General features: G+C 44.3%; 1 protein-coding gene and 1 non-coding gene across 7 annotated transcripts in view; one reads left to right on the top strand and one right to left on the bottom strand.

Moving 5' to 3' along the window:
• Positions 1-795: 795 nt before the first annotated feature.
• On the bottom strand, positions 796-877 carry TRNAL-UAG (transfer RNA leucine (anticodon UAG)). The gene has a single exon. It is a non-coding gene; the product is annotated as a tRNA-Leu (tRNA).
• Positions 878-1,772: 895 nt separating this feature from the next.
• The window catches only part of EEF2K (eukaryotic elongation factor 2 kinase), a 28,911-nt gene continuing 9,031 nt past the window's right edge, over positions 1,773-21,652 (top strand). Inside the window, exons 1-12 of one of the 6 annotated variants that reach the window (XM_051782678.1) lie at positions 1,773-1,862; positions 8,298-8,619; positions 10,346-10,396; positions 12,050-12,150; positions 13,657-13,717; positions 14,561-14,598; positions 16,553-16,724; positions 17,833-17,982; positions 19,469-19,601; positions 20,286-20,413; positions 20,998-21,199; positions 21,468-21,535. In XM_051782678.1, the coding sequence (XP_051638638.1) occupies positions 8,377-8,619; positions 10,346-10,396; positions 12,050-12,150; positions 13,657-13,717; positions 14,561-14,598; positions 16,553-16,724; positions 17,833-17,982; positions 19,469-19,601; positions 20,286-20,413; positions 20,998-21,199; positions 21,468-21,535 (1,347 nt within the window). In that variant the 5' untranslated portion in view covers positions 1,773-1,862; positions 8,298-8,376. The other 5 variants (XM_051782660.1, XM_051782695.1, XM_051782671.1 and 2 more) reach the window with 5 other exon arrangements.

Genomic DNA, 21,652 nt, shown 5'->3' with positions numbered 1-21,652 from the left:
GCCCCAGGTGCAGAGCCATCTGTGACAGCACCTTGCAGTTCACAGGGTTAAGGGTTACATGCTGTTTTTCACAAGTCAGAACTGGGTATTTTAGTTAAATTGGAAGTTACTAACAAAGTGCATTTATGTCACAGTACAAGAATCTGCCACTATGGGGTGCCCGGATCTTTGCATAGCTTCCTTCACCTCCTGAAGCTATTGCAGACAACAACTAACAGAGTTTAGTTGCTTCTCAGCTGAGCTTCAGGTGCAAGTGTGTTTTCACATGTAACTTCTGAAGCAGTTGAACTGAGCAAATCCCTACAGCCACTAGAGTGAGCACAGTGCTTCTGAATTACTGCTCAGCTAAAATGAAGAGCGTGATCTGAATGGGAGAGCTTGGGAAAAGACTAGGGATGAGATACAGAGGAATCACGGTCTGGGCAGGGGCAATAATCATAGATGGATTTGAGAATTCTGGAGAAGGTGGGAGCGCTGACACCTTCCATCAGTCCAGGGCAGGGAGCAAAGCCCAGAGGCAAGGCCTGCAGTAATCCAAACACAGCGAGGAAAGACAGAACCGCCGAAATTAGGATTTCTCGTTTTATTTTAAAGCAAAAGACACGCAAGGAAGACATTCCACTGTTGCCAGTACTCAACACAACACGTATGGAGTGTGTTTTATGGAGTGTGCCCGGCAGCGCCCCGCAGCCCCGTGCCCGGTCCGGCCATGCCCTGCGGGCCCCGCACCCCCCCCGCGGCCCCGCTGTGCGAGCGGCGAAAAGGAGCCGCCGCCGCGGCGGGGACAAAACAACTTGGCAGCGGTGGGATTCGAACCCACGCCATCGAAATGACTGGAGCCTAAATCCAGCGCCTTAGACCACTCGGCCACGCTACCGCCTGGCTGCTCAGGCGCCCACCAGGCCTCTTTCACCGCGGCCGCCCCGCCGCTCTCCACACCGACCCCCTCACGCGGCCCACCCGTGTCTGCGCCACCACAGCGCCCTCGGGCGCCCGCCCCGTGGCGAGGACACGGCTGCTGCCGCGGGCACGGGCTCGTCGCTCTGCGGTTCCGCCCCGGCCTGGCCCCGCGGGTTCCCCAACAGGTGGCGCCGCCCGCACGCGTGTCCCGCGCTGACCCCGCACCCGCGGCCCCGGCTCCCTCCCCGCTCCCTCCCGCGGGGCCCGGCCGCCCCCTCCTCCGCGGGGCCCCGGCCGTCGGGCCGCGCCTCGGGGCACTTTGTCCGCGGCAGGCACGGGCCGGCACCCCGGCAAAGCGCTGCCGTGCGGCCTTTCCCCACAGCGCTTGCAGCAGCGGCGGATCAGCTCCAGCCCGTCCTCGGGAGGGCTTTGCCCGGCGGCGCGGACCTGCGGCCCCAGGGATGGCCTTCCCATGGTCACGTAGGGTCGAGGGCAGCCCTTCGCAGGTGCCAGAGCAGGTCTGCGCACACCTCTCAGCCAGGAAGAGGGTCCGTCCCGCCCCATATCAGCCCCCCCGCCTTCTCTGCCCGCTGCTCTCAGGAAGGCAGTGCCTCCCGCCCACCACAGCACAGGTGCTGCCCACAGGGCTGCCAGCTCAGCTCGCCAGTGACCTTCCCGGCCAGCTGCTCGCTTGGCACCGCTGTGTGTCTTCAGCTGAACCATTCCCACCCAAGACGGTGGGTCCCGGCCGCCTTTATCTTGGTGCTGCTCCACATGCAGCTGCGGAGCTGGTACAAGTGCAGCTGGTGGCCGGGGCTGTCCCTGCACAGCTCGTGTGCTGCTCTTGGGTGCCTCGCTTACCTGCTGCCGCCGAGCTCGGGCACGGGGCGAGCGAGCTTGTCCTGTGCACCTCGATGAGGGAGCTGGGTTTGGCAACCAGAACCAGATTCCGGCTGCCGCTGGTGAGTAGAAGGATGAATTCTCATATTCTGGGAGGCCCGCAGGAGAAATTTGTATAATTACTTGTGGACAGAGCTGAAAACATCAGGACTAAATGCCATGCAATTAAAAAAATATGAAGAAATTATATCTACTAGAGCCCTTCTCCCCAAAGGAAGTCACGTGCTGGAATTTTTATGCATGTGTATTAGATGCACCTGCCATATGGACATTTATGACCAACTGGATTTACCTTGTAAGACAGGACTGTCACAGGCACAAATTGTCGCAGGATTAACTGATTTACAGTCAATTTTTAAATCTGGCTTTTCAAATGAATGCAAAACAAAATTGCTCTGAAAGTTAGTATAATATATCTGGGGTGTGCTTTCCTTTTTCCTTTCAAAAACTGCTGTTCCCTAGAACAACGATTTCTAAGGGGAACCTCATTTATTGCGGGCATACTGAACTTTACAAGCTACCATGCTCTTGGAAAAAAAAATGCAATGCTGAACATACTGAATGAAAGAACAGCATACTAGACTTGCAGGTCACTAATTTCCTAAGTTGCCATTTCAAATTTAATTTTTAGTATTTTCAAACAAACAAAAAATGAGAATCAAACCCTTTCAATGTTAAGGATATAATAGGTAACATATAACTAGAAAACTAAAACTAGAAGATGCAGCGTGTCTGGGCCGATATCTGATTTCAACATACATCTTTAGTATTTCATCAAACACTTTTTCACCATCACTGATTGTTCTTTTAAGAGAATATTATACAGAATAGAAGAGAAGCCTCAGGCTTAAATCTGAAAGTAAGTACGCCCTTGCATCAGAACTGGCTTATATAAAAACATGAGACGTGTAGCTTGAGAGGGTGTATCCTAACTACGTTCTTAATAGACCAGGACACTCTCCATGAGGATTTATGGCATAATACAGCCACATGCCACTGGGTTCCTTTTGGTCCAAGCAATGCCGAGTGTTTGCCTGAGTTTAAAGCCAGCTGCTCTTGTGACTTCAGTTGTGCTCACCTATCACACCAGTAACAGTATTCTGCTGTTATCAGTAGCCTACCATAGCAGGTGGTCATTTTTTAACCATTATCAACACATTTTCATGCAGTGGGAACGAGACATCTGGCCTCCACTAGGCCTTCAGAATTCATTTGATGAGTGTGTGCCCTTCCCAGGCCCTGCCATGAGGCATCCCCGAAGCCAGCCCTGCTGGGTGCTGCTCTCCCTGGGGCGCTCAGCCAGGCTGCCCACAGAATGAGAAACGGGGAGACACAAGTTCTGGTGCTGATGGGAGCAAACGTGCTCAGTTTTTGATAATTGTTAATATTTACCACCGTGATTTGCAGCTGGGAGATGAATAGCAGGTTTTCCTACACAATCACAAACATTGTAAATGTGTTTGAGCTTAAACTCTGCAGGAATTTGAGGCTGGCCAGAAATGTGCCTGTAGGAAGCAGCATTAGACGGGGGATTCATGAAATCTCTGCTTTACATTCTCAAAGGAGGGCTGAACCCTCAGCATGGTGCTGGAAATTGCTGCCAAAATTAGTTACCCTGAAATCGCACGTGTGCTGCTCCCTCCAATCTCCAAGCTAAGACAGAGTTTAATTTATGTAAGTAATGGTGGTGGCAGGCGGGTGTTCCTGGCAGAAAGACAGAGCATCTGCTCTGTGTGTTTTTAATTAAATATTAGTAATCTTCCTCCTAAGGATTATCTCAGCACTAGCACTGCAGCAGCATTTCTCTGTTGTGTTGCCTCCCTCTTTGCAGAGCACAGGGATTGTGCATTTTTCTGTCTGTGATACCACAAGAGACCATCCATCTGTCATGAAGGACGTACTCCCATCTTCCAGTCTCGGTTCTGTAACCCCTACTCATGGTAAAAACCACTAATGAGAGTTATTTACATGAATAAGAGATTGAACAGCAGTAGAAGAGGCAGACTCTTTGCAGGCTGCCAAGTAATACAATTAAGCCAGAACCTCTTTACATTAATTTCCATGTAACCCATGAAAGGATAAGGAGTTTTGTTTAAATTTTCCACAAATTCTAGCTTGAGGAAAAGCTTAAACATAGGCACTCCCCACCTGGAATGCCAGTGTTTTAGGAAGAATGCAAATGTGGGTGCTTTGAGGAACCTCGGTCTTTGGAACTTGAAATTTGGTGCATAATCCTGCCATTTCTTATGGGGAAACGTGCATTTGTGCCATTTAATTTAGCTGGAAAGGCCAAGCTGAAGTGCATATAGGCCCTGCAGTCGCTGCCCAGGTCTGCTCCTTCCGCCTTCCCTCAGGGTGCTGCCGTGCAGTGGGACCCTCCTGCCCCGGAAGACCCGCCGGGCACAAAAAGCGAAGGAAATCTGGACGCCGCTCCTGCGAGCAGCGCTCTGGAGACCCGCACACCCGCTCCCCCTCCTGCCCCCCGGGATCCTCCATGGCTAACACCTAACGGTGCTAACTGGGGAGGGGGAAGCTCTCCTCAGATTTTCATCGGTTTTCTCATGGGAATAAAGCGTCTGGCCGTGTCCCCCCGTCTCCTCGGTGTCAGGTGGTGTGGCGGAGACCGCTGAGGAGAGCGGGAGGCGGCGCCTCGTCAGCGCCGTGGGCGGGGGGGCCGTGAGGGGCGGCCTCGCTGCCCGACTCCCGCCTGCTTTCGCGGGGCGGCTCCGCTGCCCGACTGCCTCCTTCCCTCAGCGGGGCCCCGCCTCCCTCCTCCTTTGCCTGGAGCGGCTTCTCCTCCCGTCTCGCTCCGCGGGGCGGCTGCGGGACTGGGCGCGGCGGCTGCGGGATCGCTCTGCACCGAGCCGGGCTCTTCTGCCCCGGTAGGTGCCGTCGCGGTGCCGGGCCGGGGGTCGGGAGCTGCCTGAGGCTGCTGCGCGGCGTGGAGCGCGGAACGGGCTTTCTAGATTTGTTTGTAAATGTTTCAAAATTTGCAGAACGTGATCGACGGCCGCGGTGGTTTGAGCCTGCAAAAGGCCGGGGCCAAGCCTTTGCGCTGGGCTAAAAATAACCCGATCCGTGTGTGCTGGGCAGCGCTGCTGCGCGTACACCTGGAGTTTGGCGTTTCTTCCGTGCACATAATTTTAATGCATGCGCTGATAAAAGTTCCCAGTGGTGTTCGTGACCGTGGAGCAGCTGGTGTGTGGCCGGGGCTGGGTCCCCCGTGACAGCCCGGAACGGCTCCGGGACTGCTCGTGTTTGGGTAATTTTTCAAGTGCCTCAGTACTCGTAAAACATGAGCTTAATTAAGACCGTGGGATACTGCGCAAATGCTTACAAAAGGTCAGCGATAGGCAGTTTTTCAGTGTATTTAAAGCCAGTTGAAATGACAAGGCTATTAATGTCAATGGAAGGGCATTTTGAAGTTGTGTTGGAAGTTCCTTTTGTGCCCTTTTACGACCCCGTGGTTTGGGTACTGTTAACATAGTATTTATTTGTATGTTTGGCAGAAGGGTGGACTTGGCTCGGAGGGGTCGTTCCTGTGCTTCACTTCTTGTAGCTCTAAAAGCCATTTGTGTTTTTGAAGCCTCACTGTGTTTCCTAGCGCAGGGTTTTGGGTCTCAAATGCCTTGTACTCTGAGCTGGTGCAGAGGAACTCACCCATTTGCTCCATGAATTTTGCATCGTTGTTCCCTAACACTCAGGCTCATGCAGACATTATCCCAGCTGTGCTTGCAGGCAAGCTGAGTGTGGTTTGTGCCATGGTGTTTGCAGTAGTGGCACACTGGAAGGGACCTGTAGTAAAACTTCTCATTAGAAGATCTGTCCTTGATAAGACAAGGCTTTCAAAGGTAGACAATGAGTTGAGACATCTCTGGGTTTTTTTAATCTTGTTTTTTATCAGAGCTCTTATCTAGGCTCACTAAACCTGTTTTCATGCGGTGGTGCAGACGAGAATTGACATTTGCTTTGCAAGGGTCAGTTGGGTGTTTTTAAAGCACAGTAGTTTATAGTGTACTACAGGACATTAACATAGCTAGTAGGCTTGTTCTGGACTGTGTTAAGTAGCTTTATGTCTGTAGTTCATGAAAGTAATAATAATTTTTAAGGTCTGTATAGTTGCTTAGGTTAAATTTTAAATTATTATCCTAAGAGTGTTAATCTGAAAGGCGATTTCTCTCTTTTAAGAAAAACCTGCTTGTTACTCTTACAGGTATCCTCCTAAATGGCTTTAGCTCATGTGGTATTAAATCAAAAGGGATTTAGTATTATACCAGGGAGAGCTGGGTCATCCTTGCTTTAATGCTTCTTTACAAGAGAATCTGGGACTTGTGTTACAGGGCAGTTCCTGCTCCCCTGTTCTGTGCTAAAGAGGTACAGAGGGCCATGTCTGAGCTGAAACGATGGGTTAGGAATTGCTGGAGATGCTCCAGTTGTCTCTTTTGCCAAGTAGAGAGGTCCTATTGCTCACCTCTTTGGGATGAATTAAGGCAGGTTTAGATGCTGAGGCAGCTGGCGGGCCTTGCTAAAGAGTCCCACCAACCCAACAGTGCTTTGTAACAACAGACACCTGCAAGAAATCTGCAAGTGCTGTTTTAACAGCAGTGATGTTGATTTTCCCCTCTGCTTCTATGTGTTTGCATATTCACCATGCTCAGCAGCACAGTGGGTTGGCTTTGCAACTCACCTGCCCCTCCTGGTCATGTGGCTCTTGGTTATAAAGGCAAATACTTGAGAAAGAAAAATACTTGAAACACGCATTGGGAAAACACAAAAATTAGTAGAAACTTGAGCAGATTTAGTAAGTGACTGTATTTTAAATTATCTTCATTTTGAATCACATAGTACAAGGCTGATTATAAAATGGAATAAATTTTCAAAGTGGATCGGAGTGGGTAGTTTAAATTACAGGTGTGTGATAATGCAGGCTTGCAGGCTTGGTTCAGTGCAGTCCTAGGAAAGCTCCTGTAATAGATATTAAAGATTAAATTAGCAAAACAAAGCAGCACTAGTAACAGGAATTCATAGATAGCATAACTTTATGCCATAATGCAAAAGCACAGAATATAAGCCTTGGGATGAAGCATAGGCTTTTTTATAAGGCTTTTCATCAAACTATGAGGTTTAGAGCAGTGTTTGTGTAGTTTAATGTTTGGTTATTGAATTTGTTTTAAAGAGTGTGTTACGTGAGGCTTGGTTTTAGTACATACACTTCCAAAGTAAACACCACAAGCACTTTACAAGAAATAGGGTTCCAAGAAAAACGGTGAGGCTTTTATAAACACCATTAGCTTTAAATAGAAGCTGATTTGTGTGACAATGTTTGGTTTGCACAGCAAGTCACAGGAACCCCAATGTTTGCACTCACTGCTGCACAAACCTGTATTCCTGTTGCTGCTGCTTTTCAGACTATCGTGGACCCCGTGGATCTGGAGATCCTGTGGCAGCAGGAGCAGGAGTGAGTGCAGGGCAACAGTTACCTGTGTTGCTGGTTATGTGGGAATGTTACCTCCATCAGAAAGGCAGGAACCAACAACATGATGTTGCTGGTGAAAGCTGCCATATGGTACTGTTTCTGTGGTGACCAGTTTCTCAGTAACTGTGGAGTAGGAGCTGTGCATGCTGCTGTAGGATGTATTTATCTGTTTCTTGGAGAAGGAAGGCTGAAGAATAACAGTGAAGCAAAACTGAAAACCTTGTTTTATGGCTGTTTTATTAGGCTAGCTTTGTGAAAATCTCTGATTTTGCTGGTCGAGTGAAGAACTAAGCCAAGTGACAGAAGTATCTGTTTTAAATTATGTGCTGTTGCTCAGCCAGCATCAGGGCCAGATTTTGAAAATTCTCACTAATCCTCTGTTTGGTAGGTGCCAGTGTTTTCAGAGTATCTAGGCAAACTTCCACCTCTTCCAAGGGCTTTGATCATTCCTCCACCTCATTTTCCTGCAATGTGCTGCACTTTCAGCAGTGTGGTTTACTGTGGATTGTTGGCTGTATAGGAGCTAAAAGCCAGCTTAAATCTTGTTGATGGTGGAAAATTTTTTTATGTTGTCCTAATAATGCTATCTAACTCACTTGACTGTTAATTTGTGTGCAATATCTTTGAGAAGACTTGTCCTGAAAAAATTTGAAAACCTGAGTGTGGTGTTCAAGGTAAAACCCCTTCAAGTTTCTAAGACTAGTGTTGTGAAACTCAGGAGTTAAAAAAAGGAAGAATAAAAACATTTGAAGGAGGAGATAGGAGCTAGTTTTATTCTATACTTGATTGTCTTCTTTTCTGAGTTCCTGTAGCAGTTTAAAACCAAAAAACCTTCTGGAAACCCAACACTGAGGTGTTCAAAACTACATGGAAGTACTGGGGGATTACTTTTACAGAACCATATGCAAATGTGTTGGGTTTGTTGTTTTGGTTTGGTTTTTTTCTGCCAGTGTGCTGACATCAGTTTTATGCATAATTTATGCTTTTAATAATAATTTTTTTTCTCTTCTCTCCCACCCAGCTTCTTCCCTCCGTTTGCACGTGCTTTGGAATAGTGGGTGTTTCAATCCTTGTAGGAGTTAAACCAACCTCCTGCAAACATGGCAGACGAGGACCTTATTTTTCGTATGGAAGGGATTGATAATGCCAGGACGACCACAGCGAACTCTGGGGGTTATCTTGATGCTGATAGTGATGATGAAGACAATTATTTTATCTGTCCAATAACTGATGATCCGATTTCTGACAAGTCTGCCAGTACCAAAGTAGACAATTATTACAGCAGCTTAGCAAAAAGTGAGCAGTACAGTTCAAGCTCTTCTCCTAGAAGCTTTAGCTTTAAGGTAAGTATTGGCTCCAGCCTTCAGCAAGGTTTTGGTTTTACTTTGTTGGCATGAGACATTCTCTAACTGCTTCACCTCTTGTAACTAACACTTTCCAATAAAAAAACACACTCGTTTTTTTCCAGACCTGCAGTTAATTCCATTAAGCCAATAGTCTGACACTGCCATGGAATTGCTCACTGTCCCTTTTAGTTCATTGACAAAGGTGGCGCGATCCAGGCAAGCGATTCACTGCCCTGCTGATCAAACCTTGACTGAGAGACTCAGAAGATTATACTCTCGTTGTAAGCTAAATTGGGGCCTGTCAGAGGATAATTTATTATGGATTTTGCTAATCCATAATATTTTTAGTTGGGCAAATAAAATTGTAAATGATAAATGGTAAGTTTTTATGTAGTAATTCCTTCTTAGGGAGCTTTAGACATGTTGGCTCTCATGCTTGGGCATCAAGTGTCACACTGGCGGTAGTTCTGACAGTGTACTCGAGCAGTATCTGATCTTTTTGAGATGAGGAGCAGTCATAGCATTGCAGGGAGGTCGAAAGGGCCATAGTTGGTGCTTCCTTGGCAGTGTGTCCTTTTTCACTGGGCTCCCTTGGCACAGGTCAGCCAAGGAAATGGAGCCTCAAGAATGCAAGTGACACTCACTCTGTAGCTTAGATAATCCAAATATACACCATTTGTGGTAAACTGGCATGTCTCTTAGATTTTGCCTAGACTAGGATTTAATGTGTTTTATTAACACGTTTCTTATTGTAAATATTAACATTTATTTAATAGATACTCTAAAATCTTGGTTATGCCTAATGCATGCTTTATTTGTGAAGAGATACTGGGGGTTATTTTAGTCAGATAACATATAAAGTAACACATGGAAAGTGAACCTGGCTTGTCTGCAGTAAGATTTTTACCAAAGGTAGTTAATAAAAACATTAAAAGGTACATAATCCTAAGGAAAGTGAAGAGTAAAAGCTTAGTATAGAAAGGTGACAGATGTTAGTGTATTCTATGCTAAGCAAGTTATGACCTGACAGGGAGCTTAGTCTTCATTTGTGTGTACATTTTAGCACATACTAAATACTTGCCTCTGGGTTTGCAGTGCAAGTTCTGAGTCATATGGCCTGAGATAAAACTGATAAGGACTTCAGAAATTGCAATTATTTCCTCCTTCCTAACCTATCATTTTGTTTCTGCAGAATGTTTGTGGCTATCTTTGGTCTCCACAATGTCTAGTTTGGCACTGTGGCTCCTATCACAGATAAAATGCTTTATGCTGAGATGTGGAGCAAGCAAGTCTCCATCTCCTGCTTAATCTGCAGGAATGGTGACTTCCAACACAGTGAAGCAAACAGCCAGGACTGATAACATCCTAAACCCCCCCAGCCTGCTCTGATCACTCTGCCTGTCAGACCCCAAACCTAAAGGCAGTGTGGGCCATTGATAATGAAATGCAGAGACAGAAACAGGACTCAGTAGTGTTTAAGTAGCTAGTTAATAGGCAAGATCCTTTTAATGCATGCTTTCCAGTTTAAAAAATTGCCAACTTACCTCAATAGGTTTGTTCACAGATGTTCTAAGAGTGAACTTAAATTGGGGATATAAACTGAAGAGTGGCTTTTAACTGGAAACGGTTTTTTTTAACTAACAAAGAGAACCAAGACTCTTTGTCAATCATTTGTCTTATCACATGTATTTTCCTGCTTTCATGTCTCTCATGGATCCTTTAGAATGACACACAGCACCGTTCTAAGCATGGCTCTGTGGTTGACCATGGTCGGGTAGGTTAAAAAAGAAATGTGAACACCATATCTAATAGATGAATTATGATTTTTTTTCCTTTTATGGACTTTTTTGTTCATTATATTATTGTCTGGGAGAACTGCTTGCCTCAGCCCATAAAAGTCATTAAGTCAAAACTAAAAAAGATACCTGTTAAATGAAATAATACCCATCTTTTGTTCTCTACCCTGAAATGTCTCTGTGTGGCAGCCATATGCCTCCAGCAGGAGAAAAATTGCACTGGTAGCACCATTTCCAATTTCTGTTAGTTTGAAGATCAGAATACAGCTTTTGTACAAAGCACCTATGAGATCATGCACAAGTAATTAACTGATTTAAGTTACTGCCTAGCATGGACACAAATCACTTTTTGGAGCGGGAGTCTACTCAAGAGCGATTTGACACTGATGATTCACTGAGCAATTCTATTTGTTGCTGTCTCTCCCTATTTCTGTCATATGTATTTAAGTGTGGAAGTTCTCAGGTCCATGTGAAATGTCTGTTATTGCATGACCTGAGGCAACTTCATTTGCTTATGAAACATAGGAAATCTTTCTCAACGTGTCCTTTAAACTTGTTTTATTTATTATAGTATTGTGTTCATTTTATGGTACTCTTATCAGAAAGGGGAGCATTTGAATTGTTTGCAAGGTATGCAAAGTTACAGCTGAAATTCAGAATAAGCATGAACAATTTAAAAGCTCAGCTGCTTCAAAAACTTCCTTGATGTCATTGCTGACCCAAACTTATACTGTAGGATTTTTTTAAATTGGCTGATTTAAATTCCGGAGGGGGGGGTGTGGGAATTCCCAAATTTTAGAAGTTGCCCTTTTCTGCACACTTGAAATTCAAAGAGACAGTAGCAATACCTCAGGGCCCAGTATTTCTTTACTGATGGGGTGCAGAGTGCTTTTTCTCCTGCTCACCTTGCAGAAGGCATTTGGCACATCACAGGTTTTCTTGGAAAAATCCGATGTAAAAAGAGGGAGATCAGAATGTTAAGAGAGAAGCATCCAAATTGACTGGTAGAGGAAGACTGTGGATATTCCAGAAAACTACTTTGATGTTGTACTGTTGACTTGGTGAACAATGAAGTAGCTACTTGTCTGGAATTGTTATAATAATAAATTTATAAAACATTCTAATATCTTCTTTCTTATGCTGAGCACAATCTGGGGCCTTGGGGTTCCCAGAACTTTTTTCTTTGTCCATATTAGCTCTGTTGCTAATGGACTTTTTTATGCTTACACAATGCATGCTGTTAGTTACGAAAAGTTAAAAATCAAAACAGTAGAAGTGAATTAATATCATCTGAATGTGCATTATTGCTATTTGCAGTATGTGATGGAGATATTTGCAAATTACCACAGGTTTGATAAATTATGTTTGGTATATACTGTACCAGATTCTGTTCTCAGTAACTTCACAGCAGTGCAGATTGAACTGAAACCTGATGATTTATATCCCTGAACTGTGTTTCATTATAACTGAAACTATAAAAGGTCACAGTGGTCTCTGGTACTGCTTAGTCCCTGCTCTGAGTAGTGCTTTGCACATCTTCCTAGCATGAGGATCCTGATTTGGTCTAGAAAATGCTGGTTTTGTGAGCTGCTGGTGATTATAAATAAACTGCCAGTTTGTAACTTCTTCAGGAAACCTGGAAACATGCTATTGAGAAAGCCAAGCACATGCCTGATCCATGGGCAGAATTTCACCTGGAGGATGTTGAGACGGAACACGCCACTCGTTACAGGTCTGTGGGTCTTTGGATGCTGATGTTAAACACAACTGCTGGTTTCTGTGTTTATGTAGTGCAGAATATCTGTAATTACATGGCTGAAAAACTTTCAATAATACCCAAAGTGAGCGTGTCTTAATCTCTCAGGAGTATGTAAATACTGCCCACCAACAGAAAATAAACCTTTCAGCAAACCACTGTCACACTCTTTCTCTCCCACCTAAGTAGTATCTAGGACTTTAACCATGTAGACAGGAAACAAGGCTGAGAAGTATTGTCTAGTTGATTTATTAGTGCTATAAACTTAATCTAATAAGGAAATGAATTCCAATAAAGGGGCAGCATACTTAGTTTAAATAGTTTAGGGGGAAAAAAGCAACATAACACTCCATGCCTTTCCCAAAATAGCAGTTTCAGTGTTACCAGTCCATGCAGTATTGTTGCATGTGGCTGGAATTTAAATCCTTATAAAGCCCAGAATAGCTCAGCATGGTGTACGTGCTGAAACTGAGTTTGGCCATTAAACTGGTTTTAGTGCTTTAACACAAGCTCTGCCAAAATATTTACTCTGCTGACACAGTTTTCTGGGTGGAAGGGGTAGGGGTTAGAGGCCAGTTAATCACCACTTAGCATCAGTGTTGGGGAGGCCTCCCTTCCAATCACATACCACTGTCATGCAGTGCTGCTCTTCCCCACAGACTGCATCTGTCCCTGGTCAACCACACAGTCCTGAAATAGTTTGCAGATTTTAAAATACAAATAAGTGGTAATACTGGTTTAGGACTACTCAAATACCCTGTTAAAAAGAGGTAGCTCTGATATTTCCACTGCTTTTATCTGCTGCAGACTGGGGTGATACAGTACTCAGTGCAGGATGGGGGAGTCGGGCTGGAAACAATCATGTGTTGGTGACTCAATTGCTGTGGTTCTTCATTTGGCTTTTACTGTGTTGGGAGTTAAGGGGGTGGGAAGAAACCACAGTTGTGGTCTTTGTATTATCACAGGGTTGTGCAGGGACTTGCTCCTCCCTCAGTGCAGTGTTGGGCAGTTCTTGGCCCCCCTGCTTCTCACAGCTTGTTCTGCTCACATCCTCGACAGCCCTGAGGCAGACTCTCAGCCAGAACCAGCTTTATACAAGCGGAGGTTTGGGGAACACAAACTGTCCAGTGGGTAGAGCTTGGTAAGGCTCTTTCTGCCCCCAGTGTGCTGCCCAGGCATCACAGAATAGGCTTAAGTTCAAAGCAGATCAAGCCTGATTTGTAGTGTTGCAAAAGTATAGCTTCTGCAGTGCAGTCTGTTCACTGTCAGGAGGATTCAGTGTCTCTTCAGAGAGTTAATCGTGTTTCTGCTTTCCTGTCTGAAGCAAGGAGGGCCTGACTGTGGTGGGAAGATTAGAAGCTTTTGTGTTGGAGTGGCAGCAGCACTTTGTGGCGTTCAGTTGCAGATAAGGAAGGATGGATGTTGGGAATAGGAGGATTTGGGGTCCCTCTGCATTTTTCTGAGACACATCTGATTTTGCAGGTACAATGCAGTTACTGGGGACTGGGTTGAAGATGAAGTCCTTATCAAGATGGCTGCACAAGTAAGGTCACACTCTCCTTCATGTTCATTAACAGCAAGTTTGTAATTCTTTTCTGTTCCAGAATAGTGGCAGCAAGATGTTTTCCTCATAGAAGTTTTGAAGTCTCAGTGTAACTCATTTCTCCCAACTCTCTGTTTCCTTGGCTCATTCATTATGTTGTGGTGTCCCAACAACCTTTTGTCCCTGGAGTAGAGTAGAAAATGGAGTCATCCCTTCCCTGTCAGCAACGTGAGGCATTTGTTCCATTTCCAGTGATTTCCCTTCCATTTCACCACTCCCATTTCCTGCTGGCATCATTTCCCTGCCTGGCAATAGTCCTACTATTTTATGTGCATCCAAATAATATCTACTCTCAGAATGAAAACCCAGTGAATTTTCTGTATGTGAGGTAGAAGCTGCTGTCACTTCCCAGTTACATCCTGGGGTTGGTTGTGCACTACTGGCATAGTGTCCTACATCTGGGGAGATGATGCTCTGCTGGGCACATCCTGTGTGGAAGCCTAAAGGCAGAGAGCATGAGGTGTGCAAAGCCAGCTTCTCTAGGCAGTCACACGGGGCTGATTCCCAGCTGGAGAGAGAATTTGAATAGCTTATTTGAAAGACATATCATATTTTCTCCACGGGATATTGAGGGGGGCTTATTCCAAGTGTCTTTTCCCCAGATTCCTCTTTACACTGCCAGTGGGTTTTCATTTTTCTTTGAGAAGATATTTTATAGAACCTGTTTGAAAACTGCTTTCTGCAGGATATAAAGGGGGGGGAAAACATGGTTGTGTCTCTTAGTGGTTAGAAAATAACTTTGTGGAAATGGCAATGCTGGGTTTTTCTTTTTCATTTCCGTAGCCTTTTGGCCGTGGAGCGATGCGGGAGTGTTTCAGAACGTAAGTATCTGCTGACTTTATCTTCCTTGGCCTCCATGCAGTATTTTCTTCTGTGGTGACTGGAATTTCACTTTGGTGTGGTGGAAATTTTGTAAAGCTCTCGAGTTCATGTGAGCTCTTTTGGAGGCAAAATACTCATAAAAGTACAGAAACAGTTACCTTCTTTCTGTGTTCCTGGTGTGCTAAAATATCTGAAAATCTGATATGTGGCCATAGGTGTGTGCAGCCTAGAGACCAACTTGAGACCTATAGATGGGCAGAGAAAAGGAGAAAAATATTTGGATGGTGCAGACTGAATTTGGAAAGCCTCCATCAGTGAAGAATGTTATCCTCCTAGAGTTTACTTTGGATTACACGTATCGGAGTAATCCTATTCTGAGTAAAGCAGAACTTTAACAGCTGTGCTTTCCAGAAGGGTAAAGTGTGGGGGAAGACAGAGGAGGAACTTTTATTTCCTTGGAGAGTCTTAGCAATTGTTGTGGACATCAGCATCCAGTTTGTGCTAGAAGAATATCTCACCCTTTCCAGGCTCTGGAAAAACAATGTTTTCTGGAAAATGTACATGTGTGTGTTTAAGAACATTTCCCCTTCTTTCCAGCTGTGGAATCCAGAGAAATTGCATTTCATATCTGGTTTTGCTTCTGGAAAGATAGATAATCCTGAATGACAGAAACATTGGTATAGTTTCAATATCAGTTCATGCTCGTGGTTGTGTTCCTGCAAAGCCACAGAGATACAGTGGTGAATGAAGCCTGGGAAGTAACAACTCTGAGCCTGCTGAGGTTGCTGCTGACATTGCTTTTAGCTCTTGTTATTTTCCAAATTCCCCATTACACAATATTTTGAGAAATGCCATAAACAGAAATTTGTTAGCAGCTGTGCTTTAACCTCTTATACAAAGAAAGCATAACTTGTATGTCAGCTTTCCACTGCTGGATTTTCCAGAAGTCTCAGTGGTGCACTGATAAATCCCATCTGGAACTCTGTCTTCTAGGTTTTTGTAATTCTGCAAGTCTTCAGTTATGACAGTGACAGCATTAGCTGCATGTGGCTCCATGAACTTCAGAGGATACTGGATTTAGAAGAACATCAGCTACCTTGTTTTATAGAGAGGAATATGTTCCTTCAAGAGCTGGGGAGGTTCAGATCCTGGCTGAAATTCTGATCTCACTTCCTTGTTCCTTCTTTCCAAGACCTCTGTTCCAGCAGCTGTCTGACCATCCCTGCAGGAGCACAGACAATCTAAAGATGCTTTGCCTGTAGAGTGTCCCCTGTACCAAGACCTCTGCACCAAGGTCTTGGGAGAGAGAGAGGAAAGGAAGGAAGGGAAAGGGTTGAGAGTTTGAGTGCTGCCATTAATTAAGGTACCTGCTTAATGCACTTGTCAGCCAGCAGATCCACTGTTAGTTTTCCCATGCTCCACACCACCCTCTCCTTGCTTTTGAGGGATCTGTGGATTAAAGATTTGCACATCAATGAAAGGTAAAAGTTACATCAGAAAAAGCAGGTGCAGTTTTCCTTCTGGGAGCATGGAGGATAATCACTGCTGTGTGTTAAGAACACGGCAATTTGCTTTTATTCCAGGAGAGGTTTCTCTCAGTTCATGTTTGAAATGCCACTGCCTGGTAATTTATGCAGAAAATAATTGTTGACATTAGAACACGGTGTTGAGGTGGCAGCAACCCTTCATACTCTTGGTTTGAGGGAAAGGGATTGAGAAAAGGAGGAAGTCCAGAGTAGAACTAGCTGTAGCCAAACCAAACAGTTTGGCATGTCCCAGCCATTCCCATGGAACATTTAATTTTCCCTCTGCTTCATGTTTCAGCCAGAATATCTGGTAAATGATCGAGGGTAATGCTGATCTTGAGGCCTGGCTCTGTCCATGCAGGCAAAGAAATGACAGAGATTGAAGTAAATTTTTTGGGTTTCCTTTCACCACCAATTTCTGTTTCAGGAAAAAGCTGTCCAACTTCTTACACACACAGAACTGGAAAGGTGCCTATAACTATGTTGCCAAGCAATACATAGAGAGTGTGAGCAGGGATGTGTATTTTGAGGATGTCCGACTGCAGATGGAAGCAAAGCTCTGGGGAGAGGAGTACAACCGGCACAAGCCACCGAAACAGGTACTTTCAAAGTGCTGAGCAAAAATGCAGCCTTCCTCTCCTACAGGATTAGTTTTCAACTGAATTTAGAAGGAATTACTTGTTCACATTCCATTAAATTTAAAAGCCCTTTAACTTCTCTTGCCCTCCTGTGTTTTCCATTAAATGATAGTTTATTTTGAATGAAGTAAATGCAGAAATTGCTTTACATTTCCAGAATTAGGGGCTGTGTGTTTGTGAATGTCTCACTGTTCTCAGCTGTTGACTGGAGACCAAGATAAAATGGTGTTTGTATTGCTCTTTGAGATGTGTGCCCAGCTGCTTTTGAGATAACCAGAGATGTCACAGAATTTATTGCCAGCAGCAGTCTCAGCAAGCACTTAACTGTTAGTGCTCCAGGAAGGTAGATGCTTAAATCTTGTAGACCTACCCAAAAACGTAACTAGCATTGATTTTTAAGAACTGGAAACCTGCTGGAAGTCTTAACAATTTTAATAGCCAAAATGAGTGCTTTTGAGTATGTGGGGTAGGTGCACTGCCTCCCATGGGAGGGTTAGTTAATAACTACCTGTCTCACAACAGCAAGGTGAGGTATAGAGTGAAGTGCACAGAGAGGAGTCTGGAAATCTAGAAATTCTGAATGCCACATGGAGGAAAAGAAGTGAAAGAGTTGTGATAGTTTGTCCTTTAGGAATGTGTCTGGAACAGAGGGAGGAAGTAGGGCAGGATACAGAGATACCCAAGTGGTAGATACCCTCAGTCCTTCTCTGAAAAGGCATTTCTTCAAGTTGTGCTGTGGTGACTCTGTGATTTCCTCTCTGGTACAGACTCTTTGCAGTGCACTCTTAGGGTACCCACAAATAAAATAGAAAGCCAGCACTTGCTAAGAATTTTTCAGAGGGATTTGTTGCAGGAGTGAGCTGTTTTGTAGTGTCTGCTTTTAATTTGTGGAATTCCTCCAATAGCCCAAGAAGAATGTGACTCTTCCCCCACTCCCTTGTTAAACAGACGGATCTTTGGAATTGTTCAGCTTCTTGTGTTGGGAAGGTTTTCACAGCTGGAGGATTCACACACTTTGATCTGAAGACAGTCTTCCGTTAGTCATTGTTTATCTTCTTTTCTTCCCCAGGTGGATATAGTACAGACCTGTATTATTGAAATGAAGAATAGACCTGGAAAGCCTCTCTTTCATCTGGAACATTACATTGAGGGCAAATACATCAAATACAACTCCAATTCTGGATTTGTGCGGGACGACAACATCCGTCTCACTCCGCAAGTGAGGCTTTGTTTAGTGCTTTCCATAAAGTCTGCTGCAGGGAATTTCTTGGCTCTATCCAGAGGTCTTGCATTACTGCCAAGAAAGGAAACTGTAGGCTCTCCAGTACAATGCCAAATTAATTTCTCTATTTGCAGTTTGTTGGCCCCTTCCTTGGGGCCTGCTCTTTCAAGCACTGGGTGCTGCTTTGTTGCGTTTCAGTGTCTGTTGGTTTTAGTTGAGTTGAACAGGGTTAATAGTCTTTAGAAACTTTAAGCCCTTTGACTTTAATTATAACTGCAGGCATTGAAATATTTCAAACTTTTTTCAAATTAAGGCAGAGAGATATATCTCTCGTGTATTATGTACTGAACAGGTTTTTTGGTGCCTCACATAATGTACAAAAGGAGGTGGCAGATATCCAACTCATGTAAATAACAAATCCAGGCCATTTGCACATAAAAAGGTGGGGTTTTTCAGCTACAACTCCTGAAGAGCTGAATCTGAGACTGCATGTAGAAATACAAGTACAGATTTCAAGTGATTCTTGGATCTTGTAAAAGAACTTTAAAATACTATTGAAAAATGCAAAGTGGTCAGTGTAGCAAAGGAATGTTGTACTGGGCCTCGAGAGTTTTGTTCATTATATTTTTTTCCCCACTCTTTTTAAGGTATTTGTCATGATGCTTAATGTAAGCAGAGAATTTATGTTCTGGGCTGTCTGAATCAGTGCTGTGCTTTCACAGATTGGGAACAAAATGTTCCATGGTACTTGCTGCCGTTAAAATGTTTGTCTGTCACCACCAGTTACTTCCCCCAGGCCTGGCAGCACTTCTTTGGAGGCCTTCCCAGAAGATTCCTAATACCTCAGCTTTATGCTGAAGAGAAGGGCTTTTTTACCTGATTCTTGAAATGTGTTTTTTGAAGAAGAGTACAAGTATACACTTCATTATCTGATGCAAAAATGTAGAGACAGAGCAGCTCTTCAGGGGGACCTCCCAGAAGCGAAGGAGAATTTGTGGCATGCTCATTTTTTTTGAAATGTGGCTGATCTTTGCTTATTGGCAGAAGGAAGCATGGTCCCAGAGATGCAGAGCTTGCAGATCCACAGGCACAGCCAGAATGTTTATACAGAAGTTATTCTGCACTGGCTTCAGAGACCACTGTTGTTCCCTCTGCCAGCCAGCTCCTCAGTCCTGAAGGTGAAGACTGTAGTGGGAAACAATTTCTAGTACAGGAAGGAGGAACAAAGCAATCTCCTCTCCCTTACCTGTGTCCACTGCTGTTTTTCTCCCTGCCTCTTTTAGCCCACCTCCTAGATGGAGCAGGTTGGAGAGACAAACCACTATGTGCTTTTAGTCTCTTGCTGCTTTCATCATGGTGTTTATACCAGTTACATTTCACTGCCAGGGTTATCAGACTTCCCATTTATAAAGGTGAATATCTGTTGCTGTTTTCACTAGATCAAGGAAGAGTGTTCTCAGACATCTTCTATGGTTCTTTCCAGGCCTTCAGTCACTTCACCTTTGAGCGCTCAGGACACCAACTCATTGTTGTTGATATCCAGGGAGTTGGAGATCTTTACACGGACCCTCAGATCCATACAGAGAATGGTACAGACTTTGGAGATGGCAACCTAGGTAAAATCAGCGATCTGTTTGACATGCTGTGGATGCTTGGTTTCTGTTCCCAGCTCTCTGCTGAGTAGGCACTGCAGGGCTGGGTCAGCTGGCACGTTTCTGAAGAAGTTCTATTGTGAGGAGTCCCTGAACAGGGCAGCTGTCACGCAAGGGCACATTTAAAATGAGAGCTGATCTTGGCTCGTGTCTCCTGGCCTGCTCTGAAATAAGTAATGAAATTAAGTAGCTTCCTGCAATGTGAGAGCAATAATCATGGCCTTTAATTTCCTTGCCACATTGCAGGAATGGATACAGCTGAATGTGGAGAGGTAAGCGCTGCATATTTTTAAATCTGCAAGTGTCTATACATGAAGCTGTTCATAGGACAGAGCAAGGAGGATCCTGTAAGCAGGATTGGATTTAGGCATGTTTCTCAGTGATACAGCCAATTTAGTTTTTTATTGTATCTTCTGCATATATAGCTTTTAAAGATTTTTGAGACTTCCTTTAACTCTTGTGCAGAGAGAGTGAAAAGCTTTTACAGGTGTTGAAATAAAATGGAGGTGGGTTGAGCTGTATGTGCTCAAAGCATTTTTTTCTCTTTCTTTCTCTTTTTAGAAAAAGCTTTGAGACTTCTGGCTTTTAGTAAGTGAACTGTAATATAAAATTCAGGTAAACCCTTTCTTCATTTTTTTTAATGCCTAGGTGTTCGAGGTATGGCCTTGTTCTTTCATTCTCATTTCTGCAACAAGATCTGCAAGAGCATGGGACTTGCACCATTTGATCTTTCATCCAAAGAGAAAAATGCCTTGGATTATAATAAAAAATTGCTTGTAAGTGCTTGAAGGAAAAAAAAAAGTATAACTAAGCAGTACAGCTAGTTCATCCTCACTTCAAAAGCCCTGTAAATAAAACTGAAATACGCTGTTTACATGGAAAATAAAAAGCACCTAATTGCTAATGTTGCAGTTTAAATACAGCAGTTTAGAGCGGACTTGTTCATACTTGTCTCTGAATTAATGCTGTAGCTGTAATTGAAAGGAAACCTTATAACATGGTGTATATTTAGGACCATGTAGGTCTTTGAATGCTGAAATCATTGATAAGTTTTGTATCTCACAAGCCCTCTTGTCTTTAACTAATCTCAGTTTCAGCTGATTTTAGTGGGAATGGGACTTGATGAAATGCTTTGAATGAAATTCAGTCCTAAACAGAACTCTCTCTGACTGTAAAAGTGCCAGGACTTGATATTTTGTTGGGACGTAGAACTTCTCAAAGCAAATTCTTCTGTGTACATTGGTGTATTTGTACCTCCTGTTCGATAGAGGACTCCTGATAAACATCCATGTTGGCTTATGTGGCACAATTAGAATACACAGAAGGGTTATTCACAGGACTTTGTTGTTGATTTGCCAAGGAATCTGCTCAGACCATCCTCCGTGGCACCGAGGAGAAGTGCGGCAGCAGCCGGGTGAGGACGGTGTCCGGCAGTCGACCCCCTCTGCTCTTCCGCCTCTCCGAGAACTCGGGGGATGAAAGCATGAGCGACGTGGCCTTTGACTCCCTGCCCTGCTCCCCTTCCTCAGCAACCCCTCACAGCCACAAGGTGGACATGCTTAGTGAGTGAGCCTCATACATCACCTCTGGGGGGTTCCTGAACGTTGGGCAGGGACTTAGTCGATTTTAAACCCAACAGCATATTGATTTAATCCAGAATACTTGTTTCTAGTGTTCCTCTTTGGGCAGAAATAAAACTGAAAGGACTTCTTTGTAGATAATTAATGCATGGATGCTTCTGTGAAAAAGCAGCAGTAAAATGATGATGTCTAGAGCTTTCTCCTCAAGCATGTTGTCGTTACAATAAGAAACAAATATTTTTCTTCCTAGATTGGCCTGTGTTCAATGAAGTAGATAACTTGGTTCACAAAGACTATGATCATCTTGATAACCAAAGGGTGAGTGTCTTTTCAACAGGAAATGAGGTTGCAGTTCCCTAATGAATGTGTCTTTAAAGGACTTCTCAAAAGCTTTGTGCAGTAAAAGCACATAAAAGTGCTCTGCCTGCTTTCATT

Source organism: Manacus candei, unplaced genomic scaffold, assembly GCF_025592945.1.
Source record: "Manacus candei isolate 608988 ecotype Guabito, Panama unplaced genomic scaffold, ASM2559294v1 h1tg000002l, whole genome shotgun sequence".
NCBI lineage: Eukaryota > Metazoa > Chordata > Aves > Passeriformes > Pipridae > Manacus > Manacus candei.
Note: the sequence above shows the minus strand (reverse complement) of the source record. Positions and strands in the feature narration are given on the sequence as shown.